Source organism: Panulirus ornatus, chromosome 14, assembly GCF_036320965.1.
Source record: "Panulirus ornatus isolate Po-2019 chromosome 14, ASM3632096v1, whole genome shotgun sequence".
In the NCBI taxonomy this organism is placed as follows: domain Eukaryota; kingdom Metazoa; phylum Arthropoda; class Malacostraca; order Decapoda; family Palinuridae; genus Panulirus; species Panulirus ornatus.
In genome coordinates this window covers 11,198,774-11,215,057 of record NC_092237.1, presented here as the reverse complement: position 1 = coordinate 11,215,057, position 16,284 = coordinate 11,198,774, and the positions used below count along the sequence as shown (strand labels likewise).

Sequence of the window (16,284 nt, the reverse complement as noted above, 5' to 3'; positions counted from 1 at the left end):
AAAAAGGGAAAACTTAGATCCGATCTTTTCTCCCCACAACATTTATCCTGTACATCTCATGCTCTCTGCCCACAACTCCCAGTACGCACATGCTATCATTTTGGATAAAGAGGAGGAGCATCAGGTGGTGAAAAGGAAGTAGGTACATGAGGCTTAGAAGAAATGAAAAAGTGGAGTTTGCTACCCTATACAAGGAATTAATTGATGATGGAAGTAAATTTTTCAATATTTTAGGACGTCTGAAAATTGTTTTAACATATTGCTCAGTATAGGTCCTTTAAAAAGCAAGACAGGCTGGAGAAGGATATAACTCCGAGGGAACGGTTAGCAGTTTGTTTGAGGCAAGTCAAATATTACAAACATTTGAGTAGATATTTATTTATTGATATCCAAATAAGACATTCCGAATACATGGTAAAGCATTTCTAGTACATAAGCTTAATAATTTTCTTGAAAATTTGAAAACACTTTCTGCAAAGAATTGTCGGTGCTGTTTGGAAATTTCGTACGAGATGAGTTTTGGTGTTATTGAAATATTACTGTTGCATGTTCATGAAATGTTCGAGGCGATGGTAGCGGAGTAGAAGCTGATGATGATACAGAGGTTGAATCCTAAGAATTGTGAAGACAGTTCAAACCAAATCTTCCTTCATATGAATGTTGCTTCATTATAATTTCCATTTCATGTTTTAGTACCGTGGCAAATATTTCAGATTTGGCTAAATTCAAATAATATGGGGTTAAAGTCTTCAAAGTTGGAGCTACAGCAGCTAAAAATGCGTCAACAGGGTGGGGTGATGTGGTGGCGGCTTGATTTTCATTTTTTACTGATCAAGTATTCCTATAATTTTGCTGAAGCTGTTTGTTTGGAGCCTTTTTTTTGGTGATGATTTTCGTGTAGTTTCCCGAAACTTCAAAAGTACGCTCTGGAGAGGGCGATGGCTGCCTTTGTAGTGCGTACGATGCTGTGGGTTCCCATATGTCATCCTCAATGTTTTCTTCGTGTATATGTTGTTGAGCATCATTGTCTTGACTGTCTTCGTCTTTTTGACTGTCAATATTTCCTGTAGTTTCCCCTATCTTCATAAGATTTGTTTAGGAAGCTTAATTGCTCCGAATATTTATAGTTTTATTTTCTTTACACTTTGCCCACTCTTCGTTGCATTCCTCTTCAGAGATTTCTGTAATTGTCTCTTATGTTATTCCATCTGGTATTACACGATGAACCTGAAAAAAAAATAGTTTTAATTGAAATGAGATTTTTGTCTTTCAGGTACCTAGCTAAGGGACATTTCCCTAAAAAAAAAAAAAAAATTCGTTCAGCTAATGCTTGAGGCATAGCACAATGTACAAGATTTTATTGGACACTTGCAAAGTAATAACGGAAAATCTCATGAGTGAAATGCTGACGAATCCTACACTAGAGATGTGGAAGTCCATGGCTAATGACTTATTGACTCTGGAACTTTCCTAACTGTTTGGGAGCTCTGGATGGTAAACATTTTACCATCCAAGCTCCCCAAAATAGTGGGTCTCTGAACTTTAACGATAGGAAGACGCTCTCAATTGTCTTGGCGCTTGATATTGTGCATTACAATTTAATTGCTGTCGGTGTTGGTGCATACGGCAAGAACAGTGATGGTGGAATTTTTACAAATTCCGACCCAGGAAAAGCACTTCAACGAGGCACATTATCTATACCAGGAAATGCTGCACTACCAGGCACACCTACTGAAGCTCCATAAGTAATTATAGGTGACGAGGCGTTTCCTCTGAAAACTTATTTGGTGCCACCATATCCGGGACATGATTTGGATACATCTATGCTTATATTTAATCATCGTCTAAGTCTTGCCAGAAGGATTGTTGAAAACATCCTCGGCATTATGGTTCAAATATTTGGAATATATAACAGACGAATTCAGGCCAAACCAGAAAATGTAGATCGTATAATACTTGCGACCTATATTCTACATGATTTCGTAAAAAAAAGAATATGATGCAAACCCGTACACACACGAAATAAATGCAAATACGAATGAAACTGTAGAAGAAGTAAGATTTGAAAATCTGTCTATGCAGGGATTTGAAAATGCAACAATAGATGCCTTTCGTGTCGGAGAACTTAAAAGATTACTTCAGTTCAGAGGCTGGATCTTTACCGTGGCAATTTTGATGACTGAAAATTCAAGAATAACCTAAGAAACATATGGAAAAAAATGGGCCAAACAAAAAAGATTGATTTTCCTGCATCATCACCGCTCACCACGTGAATTTATAATCAGCTAGCCCATTCATTACTCGAAGATGATAACATTAATAATTAGTTATAACTAATTAACGTAAGTCGTATGCAGATGAAAATGGGGACTAGGCCTGTATTGCAATTATGAAAATAGGGACTAGACCTTTACTGTAATTGCTATAAAAACAGGGACTTGGTCTATACCGTAATTATGAAAATAGGTACTACGTCTAGTCTATACGATAATTTTTACATATGAATATGTGTAATCAAAAAACTAATCATGTAAAAAAGTGCCTACTATCTGCTTTCATTTCTTGTCCTATCTTATTCCAAATATCGAGCTTGAAACTGTTGTCCATATATTTTGGATGTGATAAATCATAAAGAACATAAAGATTGCGAACTAATTCAATTAGTTGTTCGTCATACATTTTTGTTCACAACCCCATACTAAACTCGTCCGCCGTCCGTGAATTACCAAAAATATCGTTGGCGATGATATACAGCTTTACGGTACGGATACGTAACTGACACCGAGGGCTAAAATACAGCACTGTGCCGGTCATGTGTGATTACGTCAGCCAAATGGAAAGTAACGATAATTTTTATGACATTGATGAACTGATCGGACGCAGCACTGACACGTCACTGATACGTGTCATCCTTTCCTCATCCACCTCTGTACGGTCAATATATATATATATATATATATATATATATATATATATATATATATATATATATATATATATATATTTCTTTCTTTTCTTTTAAACTATTCGCCATTTCCCGCATTAGCGAGGTAGCTTTGAGAACAAAGGACTGGGCCTTTTTTGGAATATCCTCACCTGGCCCCCTCTGTTCCTTCTTTTGGAAAATTAAAAAAAAAAAAGAGGGGAGGATTTCCACCCCCCCCCCCGCTCCCTCCCCTTTTAGTCGCCTTCTACGACACGCAGGGAATACGTGGGAAGTATTCTTAGTCCCCTATCCCCAGGGATATATATATATATATATATATATATATATATATATATATATATATATATATATATATATATATATATATATATATGGTAAGGCTTGAATCGGAAATAATGCATCCCCTTCAATGAATTTGTGGCTTATTTGGTCAAGTTGGGTTATGTTCATTATGTATCTAACCTAACCTGTTCTCTCGCTCTTATAATAGGATAAAGTAAATGGGAGGAGGAAAAGGTTGGAAATTTCAGGTGATTCGGAAAAACTGATATGTAGCCCAGCGTAATGAATATTCAGTTTGAGCCAACTCCCGGTGTACGATAAAATTAGTCGAGCGAAACATGTCAAGGATTCTTCAAAAGCCAGTTGACTGCATTTTGCAGCCTGTAACAAGGGCAACTTATGTTCTCCCTCTCCACGACAACTAGTCTACACACCCCGTCCTCACCTCATTATATAATGGATAGGTTCCCCTTTCTCTTCAAAGTAAGCTCCCCATAACATCAAGTCCATACCTCCTTACAACATACAGTTCACACAACCCGTCTTTTCTTCCCACAACATGTCGTCCCCTCTTCCAATAACATCTTGCCCACACATCCCGTCTTCTCACAATACCCAATACGCACATTCCATCCCCTTCCCCCACAACATCAAGTAGCTGTACTCTCCCCACAGCATCCAGTACTGTGCCTTTTAACATGCAGCAATCACACATCCCAACCTCTTTCCACAAGTATTCACAATCCTTCCTCTCTAACCCACAAAGCCAGTCCTCCCTCCCTCCATTATCCAGTCCACACACCTTGTCCCCCCCCCCTCTCTCCACAACAAGTACGCACATCCCGTCCTCTATCCCCCCACAACATCCAGTCCCCTCCCCACAGCGGCTAGTCCACACATCCCGTCGTCTCCCCACATCAACCCGTCCGCACAGACGCTGTTTGCCCGATCGACTTCTCACCTCACTGCATCTTGTATCTTTTTGTTTCGCTATGGCAAAAAGTAAAGAGCCCCTAACACTGGGTATTTCGTAATTCAGTTCAGCACCGAGTCTTATATAAGGTTTCCACATCATTCAGAGATGTTACCGGGTAATACGATTTTCATGAATAGGGAAAGGGAATAATTTTGCAGAAAATCAAGCAATATGAATAGTTGGCATCTGTACCGCAAGCTTTCTCGCGCCGACTCGTTACTTGGTATGTCATGGAATTTTCCAGATTAATTTTTCATAATCATTATTAGTTACCCTTATTATCTAATTAGAAAGGGCATACGCTGGCACGAGAATATCGATCCCTGTAAAAGGGTAAAATATTAATGAATGTGACTCTCTATTTGGAGGAACCTACGGCATTTAAGGCTATGTGGGGTAAAATAGTCCCTTGCGTGCATGCGTATAAGGGCCGAAGTCAAATGCACCCTATTGTCTTGCGCGGTGCTCCACCCCTAAGGCTTTCCTCATCGATTTTTACACAGGCCCTGTGCAGCGCTTTGTCGCATCACACAAACCACTGTCGGGCTAGATATCCGCGCGAATAACACTCCTAGTACAGCTAGAGAGCCTGTGAAGAACTTATTTTCACGTGTGAATATTGTGGTAATACCGTAGGATGTCGCAAAACAGTCAACAAGTGTCTTCGTCGGATACAGTGAAAATGGTTGTCAAGTCAAATCAAGCAGCAAATGGGAATGTTCATCACATTGCAACAATCGGTATGTACATTAAGTAGCTGAATGTCTGAATGATCAGTAGCAAAAATATATGATTATTTTTTCTCCCGTTTGTTGGCGCGAGGCGATAACGACGCTGCGAGGCTAGGCGCTGGTGCCAAATCAAATAATTGTGTGCCCTAAATATATAGATATCTTAATATTGTTACATTCTCTGTAATATATCGGTTAAGAAACTTGAATATGATTTTTCGTTTGTCTCTAATTTGCCAAGACAATGCTTAAGAGACGTAGTAAAAGAGGAGAGCACGTGTGGCAATATGTTCCTGTATTGTTATGACATTACATATTTATACCTTTCATACTTTCACCATTCATATATTCTCGGATTGCTTTTATGTCACATACAAGGGAACACATAGGGATGATAACGACGGGATGGGTATAAACAGTAGATCTAAATGGCCTTGGTGGCCCCGTTGGCTGTGACGTCACTGAGTCATGTCGTCGGAGCGCCTCGTGAAGAGAAACAAGGGACATTCTGAATTTACTCCGCACCACGCCAAATTTAACACTCTTGACTGGCAGAAGTTTTAGTGGCAGACCAATTGTTATGGTGTGTGATTGACCTCGTGAACATGAGCGTGGTATCACAGTCATCCGTGCAATACAGTTATCAGGGTAAGGAGTGAAATATGTATCTTCATGGAATGTTTGGTGAAATGTAACTATGTTTGGCATTGGGTATGTGGTGTTTGCCTTTCTCCCTCCTCTGGGAATAGACACTGGACTTAAGTTCTAGTTAGACATCAGTACGGGTGTTTGCGTATCCAGCAAATGATTTTTTTTATATTTTTCAGAATGGGTATTGTCAACCTCAGTGGCCAGGTAAACAGCCATGATAATTAGTGTAGTGCCGGGTACAATTAACACCAATGAATGATCAGTTTCACCTCCAGTGCCACGAAACATATATTTTCGTTTGTCAAGTGGTCAGAGAACGTAAGAAGTGATTATGGTCAGCGTCTTGTGCTTGGGAACGGTGGCATTTTTTTTTAGTTCCGCTACATATGTGGAATCATAGAAGGGTGAATAATGCTGGTCACATGCACACTATTTGTAATATTGATTTCTAGAGGAAGTAATGTTCAGAATCATTTATTGAGAGTAACACGACACGGTTGGGAAGGGGCCAAAGCAATGGTGAAAGTATGGGGTAGCATAGAAAATGAAATTGTGAAGCAGAATTAGAAAAGGAAATGTTTGAAATTTTGGAAATGATAGATGAAAGCAATTTTAGCAACATAGCATTTTGGAACAGAAAAATTGAGAGCAATCTTAACATCCTTGCAATTACAGTGTAACATATTAACCGACACCATATATAAAGTAATTCAGCCAGCAGGGGAATCAGGTGTGGTAAATTATGATAAAAGTACATAGGGAAAAGTCAGAATCAGAATATTTAAAATTGGCACCGTCTGTTTAAAGTGATTTATTGATTTTATCGTGATTATAGAAATGCCAAAAGAGGACTGATATTTCTTTTGTTCTGAATGATATTAAGTAATGAAACACTTTATTTGTGTTATAGGGAAACAGTGAGGTCAGTGTAAATGTGGGTAATAAACTTGTCAAAATTTAAGTATATGCTTATGGATCTAGTTGCACTGCACTAGCCACATATGAAAATGCGTCAGCACCATGGTTTCGGGTGTCAGCAAACAGATAACACATTAACCAAAAGATCCCCGATACGAGATGTGTAACAATATATTTCTGGTATTATTTTGAGTAGATATGGTGTTCATAGGTTCTGTTGATAGTTGTAAGTGCAGTAAATACCTGTACATAAATTATACCTATATTTTCTCTTACCATTGAATAGGAAGATGAGGGTTTTGCATTTCTAGGAAGTTAAAGGATAGATTTTTTGTAAAAGTATTTAATATCCATGTTAACAGTCAACAGAACTGATAAATACCTCACCTAATTGTTGCAATGTTAGTGTTACTAGCTAGTTGATTTACAGCATCATGATGGCAGTGCATTTTGTAAGTTTGACACATTTTGATTGGAAAGTTAAACAGTAAGGTGCATCTTCATTGCTATGGAGGTTAGGTTAGATTTTCAGAGGTTCTTTTGCTTTTCATATTGGAAACTGTGGGGTTAACTAATGACATTATTAATTATGTAATAAACTATTGCCTACTTTTACATTAGTTAACTCGACAGTTTGCATGATATGCTTCTTACTGCCTGCCCCAGGAGTCTCTTTTATCATTATGAGGCTCTTGCAGTACTCATAAGGCATGCCACATCCACCATTGGGGTCCACAGGTCATGGAGTGTCTTGATGTTTGCGTCTATGTGTAGAGTGCAAGGTACTGAGTAATACGTGCTCAGCTTCTTTATGGTAGTTATATTGTGGGCATGAATGGCCATGGAATATGTTGAAACGTTGTTTGTAATGTTTTAGTGATCACTGGATTTACTGCTATTGCCTTGCTTAATATTGTTCATTTTGGAAGATGTTCTTCTACCAAGATTGTGTGGCTGCTCAGTCTCTTGTTTGTTTGTTGAAACTGGCAGTCATGGATTTGATTGGTATTTTTGGCTAGAATATTGAATAATTTATCAATTTAGCTTTACGTCACTGTAAGCTTTGAGATCGTAAAGTACTTATGATTTATTTCCTCTTCAGGATTCTTCAGGATACCCTGTACTGGACATTTCATGCTTCAGTGTCCAACTTGTGTTGCAGAATATGTTAGCTTTGAAGTTTCAAAGTTTGTCCAATCTTGCCCAATGGCTGACCAGTCTGTTTTTGAAAAGATTTGTGCTATTTGCTGATGTGAAATCTTTTGTGTGACTGTACCATACTTTCACTGTTCTTAGTGCAAATGATTCTTCTATAGATTTTGTTTCCTTTGTGTATGATTCATGTATGTGTATTTTTGGTCCTGCTTAGTCACCAAATTTCCCCATAATTGGTCCATTTATTATTTTGTACAGGTGTCATGTCTGCCCTCATTAATTTATAACTTAGTCAGGGCTGTGTTAATTTCCTTAAGTGTTTCTTGACTTGTCATGTTCATCAGTGAGTTTTTCAGTGGCTCAGTGTTGGACACAGGATTTTGCCCTTCCCACATAACCAATATATATCCAAAGCCACAAGCTAGATGAAAACTCTCGCAGACTTCCATTCTAGGACAACAAAGTGAAGCTTTTACAGCCATCTGCTGACATTTGATTTGCGCCACGCTGAGAAGTACTATCCTAGTATAACGCCAACCCTTTTCTATGCTATCTAGCAAAACAAAAAAAGCATATAATGCACAACTGTGAATTGGACTAGGCTGCACCAAAATTATTTTATTACATGATAACATTACTCTCATTTCAGCAGTACTATTGTTTGAAGAGATCTAAATTCCTAGCACCTTTTCAGCAACTCAACTTTTATTTGGCTACTTGATAGAACACCCTTTTTTAGGGAGACATGAAAGAAGACAGTATCACATTTTTATTCTGATACTTGTTCTTTTGCCCTAATCCCACCCAGTCTTCGTTCAGCAGTACCAACATTTCTCACATATTTTGGAACTGATATTTTGCAGCAGCTTGTGGATGTAATAGAATTTCTCAGATCTGCTGGCTGTTCACAGTTGGTCAACATTGGGGAAACTGTAGATGGTGTTAATGATACTCTTATAATCATTATGAACTGCTGTTTTTCTTAATTGATAAGATGATACAGCATTTGATTTTCAAGATTAAAAATTTTCTATTGCATCCACATTCACAGGTCTTGCAGAATTAGCCCATCGTGAGTATCAGACGGGTGACTACGAAAATGCTGAAAAACATTGTATGCAGTTGTGGCGACAGGACCCATCTAACACAGCTGTACTCCTGTTGTTGTCTTCAATTCATTTTCAGTGTAGAAGATTAGACAAGTAAGTGTGATAACAAACTCATCATTTGTAGTTACCTCGGGACTGAGCCTTATGGTTCGTTAATAGAGCACTTACTCATATATGGGATTAAACCACAATTTCATGAAATAGGATGTATCCACCTGGATTTTACCTTCAGCAGGCTGCGTAGTACTTGCTCAAGGGGACAGAGTAACCATATAGCTATCAGCCTGAGCTTATGTGGTCAGACGCATGGAGATGTAGTGAGCAGCTCTCAGTAACCAACCCATTGCTCACTTTATCATGCTGTTACTGTGAGGAATTGTGTGAGTTTTGATGAAGATTTATGTCATTCTGTGGCGTTTTCACACAGTGACCATCTTTTTTTTTTTTTTTTTTTTTTTTTTTTCTCCCGCGTTTGCAAGGTAGCTCAAGGAAACAGACGAAAGAAATGGCCCAACCCACCCCCATACATATGTATATACATACATGTCCACACACGCAAATATACATACCTACACAGCTTTCCATGGTTTACCCCAGACGCTTTACATGCCCTGATTCAATCCACTGACAGCATGTCAACCCCGGTATACCACATCGATCCAGTTCACTCTATTCCTTGCCCTCCTTTCACCCTCCTGCATGTTCAGGCCCCGATCACACAAAATCTTTTTCACTCCATCTTTCCACCTCCAATTTGGTCTCCCACTTCTCGTTCCCTCCACCTCCGACACATATATCCTCTTGGTCAATCTTTCCTCACTCATTCTCTCCATGTGCCCAAACCATTTCAAAACACCCTCTTCTGCTCTCTCAACCACGCTTTTTTTATTTCCACACATCTCTCTTACCCTTACGTTACTTACTCGATCAAACCACCTCACACCACACATTGTCCTCAAACATCTCATTTCCAGCACATCCATTCTCCTGCGCACAACTCTATCCATAGCCCACGCCTCGCAACCATACAACATTGTTGGAACCACTATTCCTTCAAACATACCCATTTTTGCTTTCCGAGATAATGTTCTCGACTTCCACACATTCTTCAAGACCCAGAATTTTCGCCCCCTCCCCCACCCTATGATCCACTTCCGCTTCCATGGTTCCATCCGCTGCCAGATCCACTCCCAGATATCTAAAACACTTTACTTCCTCCAGTTTTTCTCCATTCAAACTTACCTCCCAATTGACTTGACCCTCAACCCTACTGTACATGGTTATGCATATTGTAAATACAGTAATCTATGCTTAGAGCTTCTGTGGCCATCAGGGCTAGTTAGCTGTTCATTAGTTCATCATAGTGATAGTGCTGACTTCATTACTTGGAGTTGTTTAAACCTTTTTATTTTGAGTGTTTATTCTTGATTTTTTTTTTTTTTTACTATATATGCTCTTAGGGTTTCAGTATGTTTTGATTATTAGGTTTGCCCACCCAGTGATTTATTGTATGTTTTTAACACTTACTGTTGCATTGCAGCGAAGTTACTATGGGTATGGATCAGTGAATTGCTGATTTTTCATAAGGTATGACCCAGACAATTCAGTCCTTGTCTGCACATCCTCATCTATAAACCATGCCTTGCATCCATATAACATTGCTGGGACTACTATACCCTCAAAATTACCAGTTTTTGCCTTCCCAGACAACAATCTCACTTTCCATGTAATCTATAGTGCTTCTAGAACCTTTGCCTCTCACCTGCCCTATGAGTCACTTTCACTTCCATGGTCAACTCACACAGCAAATTCTTTAACTTTAGATTTTCCTGCTGTGAGCACTGTGCACTACCCCTGTCTTTTGGCAAAATGGTGGGAGCAGTAGATAGAAGTAGTAGGTTGGAACATTTAGCCAGGATTACAGGTAGAAGCATTAAGTAGGAGCATTAGATAGAAGTAGTCATGAGGAATAATAGATAGGAGCCTCTGCAGACACTCCACTAGACTTGCCCTTTATCTGTGGCCTGTTAAGGATGAAGCACTAAAGGCTAAGAAGTGGCACTGGGGTTCTTTAGTTATGGAGACTGTTGCCGTGGCCATCCCTTTAAGGGAGTTCCAGTTGGGACAGGTGTCAGATATAAATAGATAGTAACCATTCACTGTAAATTTAAGAATTAGGTGTATAACTCTTAAGAAGCTCTGATTAATCCCTTTACTCTATCCTACTTTATTTTTATTTTCATCTAATATGACCTTGATAGGGGTATGTTTATTTTGCCTGTACCTTGTTGGTATCTGGAAAAAGATTTTGTGGTGGGGAACAGACTGCTAGTCTATGATGTATGGATTTTTTTTTCTTTAGTGGATTAGTTAGCCTTCGAAGTTTTTAGTATTTTACAGACATTTTTATTTGATGACATTTCTTCTAAAGTCTGGTCTGTGTCTCTGGATGTTCCACCTTCAGAAGAGGGTGATGCAGATCTGAGGCTAGATTTTTGGTATTGGTTATGTATATGTATATGTTCTCTGATGCTCATAAGACTCATTCTGGAGGTGAGAAATGAAAGTTTTGATGTAAATGAAATGTTTCTCTAATGGTGGCAGAGCCCAGCATTAATGTATTTATATTTTCACTTTTTTCTTCCCCTCTTCTGAAAAACCACATCTTGAACCCTTAGGATTAAAAATCTAAGGCATAGACTTTGTTGGAAGTGAGTGATGTGGCTGTTGTCTGGGGGGTATTATCAGCAGCTCCTTGCCATCATAGGCCAGGGTGGGTCTTTTCTTTCTAACTAGCCATATAGACAATCAATGAGGTCAAAGAGTGTGAAATCCTGGTGGATACAGCCTGTTTGATGATGGAACTGTCTTTTAACTCCACTGTCAGCAGGTATTGTTTCTTGTGTGCACAGAGTAAAGCATTGGAATTTCATGCTTGAAAACCTATATTTTTCCTTTTGATTAGCATTCTTTTTGTTATACAATTATGAATTAGTAATGCAATTATAAATGGATGTTTTGCTTTCATTGGAGGTGTTTGTATCAACATGTTTATATAAATAAGATTTAGTTTATGTTGATTTGTAGAAAATATAAGGAACTGATGAAGATTTCACGAAAGAAACTTATGTTGAATAAGTAATGTGCTGATAAGAAAGTAAAAGAGGTTACTTATTTATTGATCTTCAAAACATATGGGGGTATGTAGAGCAAATTCTTTTAGGTAGATAAACTAATTATAAGTCACATATTTTACTTTTATAGTATTTTATGATAGTGCTTCAAGAAATTTATATAGTAGGGATCACATATTTACCATTGACAAAGTGCTTCAAGAAATTTATATATTAGGGATCACATATTTACCATTGACAACTTAATCAGATCATGCTTTGCTTCACATAATCATATGCTCTCCAATAAACCAGTTCATTTGATTCTCAGTCCATTCCGGTGTAGTATTTTACATTCCCTTGACATGGGTTAGCGCACGTCATAATCATATCATTGCATAAGAGTTGGGATATAGCTAGGAGATAGACTTGATTGGTTTTACTTATTCAGAGTTGATCATGAGTTGAATCATATGATATGAAGACTACTCACCTCATGATACTGATAAGTCAGTACATTTTAATGGATTGTTGACTGTCATGTATGTAGATGCAAAAGACTAATTTTTTTTTTGCTGTAATAATATAAAAGTTATTATTATAAAATATTTTAACTCTGCAGTGAATCAATGTGATAAGATGTAGCACATGATGAAAATAAGAATATTTTGTTGGCAGGTCTGCACACTTCTCTATGTTAGCAATCAAGCAAAATCCAATGCTAGCTGAAGCATACAGCAACCTTGGCAATGTCTATAAAGAACGTGGCCAGTTACAGGTAAGCTACTGACATTTTGCAATGATGAATTGCTATGCTTTTTCTTTCAGCCTCTTAGGTATGTGGTTTGACTACACCTTAGGCAAGGTTGTATCATTTCAGTGTATGAAATTGTACAGTCACATCAAAGTATTTCTTGCTTCAAGGCAGTCCATTTTGTACATAATATGTAGTTCAGTGTTGGATACACAGGAGCCAGTGGGAAAAAGGTTTTCTGATAACATCAGAACCCTTATAGAAAGGGAGAATCCAGCAAGACTTAGGGAACACCAAAGGAACATAATGGACCAGCAGAAGATTTAGGGAAGACTCAAGGAGAATCTGTTATGATTTAGAGAACAACGGGGAGTAGGTTGAAAGGACCTGGGAAGACCAAGGAAGTGGAAAGACTTAGGGTTGGACTTGTGGAGGACTTGGGGAAAATGACTTAGGAAAGACGTGAGGAGGACTCATTATACCTCTGTGAGGGTCTGGGGGAAGACCCAGGAAAGGCTTGAGGAGGACAGAGGAAGACTTGGAAAAGACCTAGAAAGACTCAGCAGGGATGGCTCAGGACAGACCCACAGGGAAGGACTGAGGAAGATTTGGGATCACCTAAGGTAGACCTTTGGAGTAACTGGAAAGACATTGGGAAATCCTGTAAAGATTTAAGGAAGATGTAGAATACTTGGGAACACCTGATAAGGACCTAGGGGTGCTGAAATGGTTTGGACATATGTAAAGGATGAGCAGTGAAAGAATTATGAAGATCTACATATCAGAAATGGAGGGGGAATCAAGGAGTTACAGGGATGGAGAAAAGGCAGCTATAGAATATTAGGGCCTGAACATTCAGGAGGGTGAGAAAGGAGGCATGCTTGTGCTAGAATGAATCTGATAAATGTGTAATATGGTGGTTAATTTGCTGTGAGTTAGTGGGACTTGACTGTTGATGGTAGGGACTGGTTTCTATATTTTTTTGGATTTTTATATCTTTAGAGAGTGGATATGTGTAAATAAGGTGACTTTATTGATTATTCTTGATGCATCCTTGCTGAGGTGGGAGAAGCTGTTGGGTATTTAGAAAAATACTCTTGTTTTTCTTTTGTAGAAAAGTAGAAGTCCCTTGTTAATGACCTATATATATATATAGTTATGTTTTGTACCAAATGGGGGGGGGGGGAGTTTTATACTTACTGGGCCTTCTTTCAGAAACATTTGCTATTGTCAGACAATTTCATGAACTTATGTGTGCCATTTGAATTAACCATGTCCTCAGTCATGTTTTCCATTCATCCACTTGTTTACTGTAAAGCACTTTTTTGCATTTTTTTTTTTTTTTTTTAAGAGTCTTTCTTGATTTCATATGTCCTTTGGTTGCTTATCCTACATTTTTCAAAGAACTATTAACTGTCTGTGTTATTAGCTTGCTCATTCCAACTCTGATATATAGCTTTGGAAGCCAGGTGTGTGTGTGTGTGTATATATATACATATGAATATTTTTTTTTCATACTATTCGCCATTTCCCACGTTTGCGAGGTAGCTTTAAGAACAGAGGACTGGGCCTTAGAGGGAATATCCTCACCTGGCTTCCTTCTCTGTTTCTTCTTTTGGAAAATTAAAAAAAAAAAAAACGAAAGGGGAGGATTTCCAGCCAGCCGCTCTCTCCCCTTTTAGTCGCCTTCTACGACACGCAGGGAATATGTGGGAAGTATTCTTTCTCCTCAATCCCCAGGGGATATATAAGTTTGAATGGAGAAAAACTGGAGGAAGTGAAGTGTTTTAGATATCTGGGAGTGGATTTGGCAGCGGATGGAACCATGGAAGCTTAAGTGAATCATAGGGTAGGGGGCGAAAATTTTGAGAGCATTGAAGAATATGTAGAAGTCGAGAACATTATCTCAGAAAGCAAAAATGAGTATGTTTGAAGGAATAGTGGTTCCAACAATGTTATATGGTTGCGAGGCGTGGGCAATGGATAGAGTTGTGCGGAGGAGGGTGGATGCGCTGGAAATGAGATGTTTGAGGACAATATGTGGTGTGAGGTGGTTTGATCGAGTAAGTAATAATAGGGTAAGAGAGATGTGTGGTAATAAAAAGAGTGTGGTTGAGAGAGCAGAAGAGGGTGTTTTGAAATGGTTTGGTCACATGGAGAGAATGAGTGAGGAAAGATTGACCGAGATTATATATGTGTCAGAGGTGGAGGGAACGAGAAGTGGGAGACCAAATTGAAGGTGGAAAGATGGAGTGAAAAAGATTTTGAGTGATCGGGGCCTGAACATGCAGGAGGGTGAAAGGCGGGCAAGGAATAGAGTGAATTGGAACGATGTGGTATACTGGGGTTGACGTGCTGTCAGTGGATTGAACCAGGGCATGTGAAGCGTCTGGGGTAAACCATGGAAAGTTCTGTGGGGCCTGGATGGGGAAAGGGAGCTGTGGTTTTGGTGCATTATTACATGACAGCTAGAGACTGAGTGTGAATGAATGTGTCCTTTGTTGTCTTTTCCTAGCGCTACCTCGCGCACATAAGGGGGGAGGAGGTTGTTATATTCTATTTAATTATACTTTGTTAGTCTCCCACTTTAGTGAGGTAGTGCAAGGAAACAGACGAAAGAGTGGCCCTACCCATCCACATACACATGTATATTCATAAACGCCCACACATGCACATATACATACCTATACAATTGAACGTATACATACCCAGACATTCTGTGAGTCCACTGGGAAAATGAAACAAAACAAGTTCCCAAGTGCACTTTGGTGTAATAATCACATAATCAGGGGAGACACAAGAGAGAAATATAAGTCAGTTCATATACAACGAAGAGACATAGCTGGGACGCCATTTGGTAAACATGGGATTGTCCAAGACAGTCACATGTTTACCAAATGTATGGAAGGCGAGAACATTATCTCGGAAAGTAGAAATTGGTATGTTTGAAGGAATAGTGGTTCCAGCAATGTTACATGGTTGCGAGGTGTGGGCTATGGATAGAGTTGTGCAGAGGAGGATGGATGTGCTGGAAATGATATGTTTGAAGACATTCTAAGGTGTGAGGTGGTTTGATCGAGTAAGTAATGAAAGGGTAAGAGATATGTGTGGTAATAAAAAGAATGTGGTTGAAAGAGCAGGAGAGGGTGTTTTGAAATGGTTTGGTCACATGGAGAGAATGAGTGAGGAAAGATTGACAAAGAGGATATATGTGTTAGAGGTGGAGGGAATGAGAAGTGGGAGAACAAATTGAAGGTGGAAAGATGGAGTGAAAAAGATTTTGAGTGATCGGGGCCTGAACATGCAGGAGGGTGAAAGGCGTGCAAGGAATAGAGTGAATTGGAACGATGTGGTATACTGGGGTTGACGTGCTGTCAATGGACTGAACCAGGGCATGTGAAGCAACTGGGGTAAACCATGGAAAGTTTTGTGGGGCATGGATGTGGAAAGGGAGCTGTGGTTTTGGTGCATTTTACATGACAGCTAGAGACTGAGTGTGAATGAATGTGGTCTTTGTTGTCTTTTCCTAACGCTACCTCTTGCGCATGCAGGGGGGAGGGGTTTATCATCCCATGTGTGGTGGGATGGCGACGGGAATGAATAAAGGCAGCTAGTATGAATTATGTACATGTGTATATGTGTATATGT

General features: G+C 39.0%; 1 protein-coding gene and 1 pseudogene across 3 annotated transcripts in view; one reads left to right on the top strand and one right to left on the bottom strand.

Annotated features, from left to right (window-relative positions):
* Positions 1–362: 362 nt before the first annotated feature.
* On the bottom strand, positions 363–2,679 carry LOC139753512 (uncharacterized; annotated as a pseudogene).
* A 2,009-nt stretch (positions 2,680–4,688) lies between these two features.
* Positions 4,689–16,284, top strand: part of sxc (O-linked N-acetylglucosamine (GlcNAc) transferase sxc) — a 106,220-nt gene continuing 94,624 nt past the window's right edge. The window contains exons 1-3 of one of the 3 annotated variants that reach the window (XM_071669623.1): positions 4,689–4,945; positions 8,712–8,862; positions 12,561–12,660. In XM_071669623.1, coding sequence (XP_071525724.1) covers positions 4,843–4,945; positions 8,712–8,862; positions 12,561–12,660 — 354 coding nt within the window. In that variant the 5' untranslated portion in view covers positions 4,689–4,842. Of the gene's footprint in view, positions 4,946–5,378; positions 5,585–5,673; positions 5,792–8,711; positions 8,863–12,560; positions 12,661–16,284 lie in introns of those variants that run through there. The other 2 variants (XM_071669624.1, XM_071669625.1) reach the window with 2 other exon arrangements.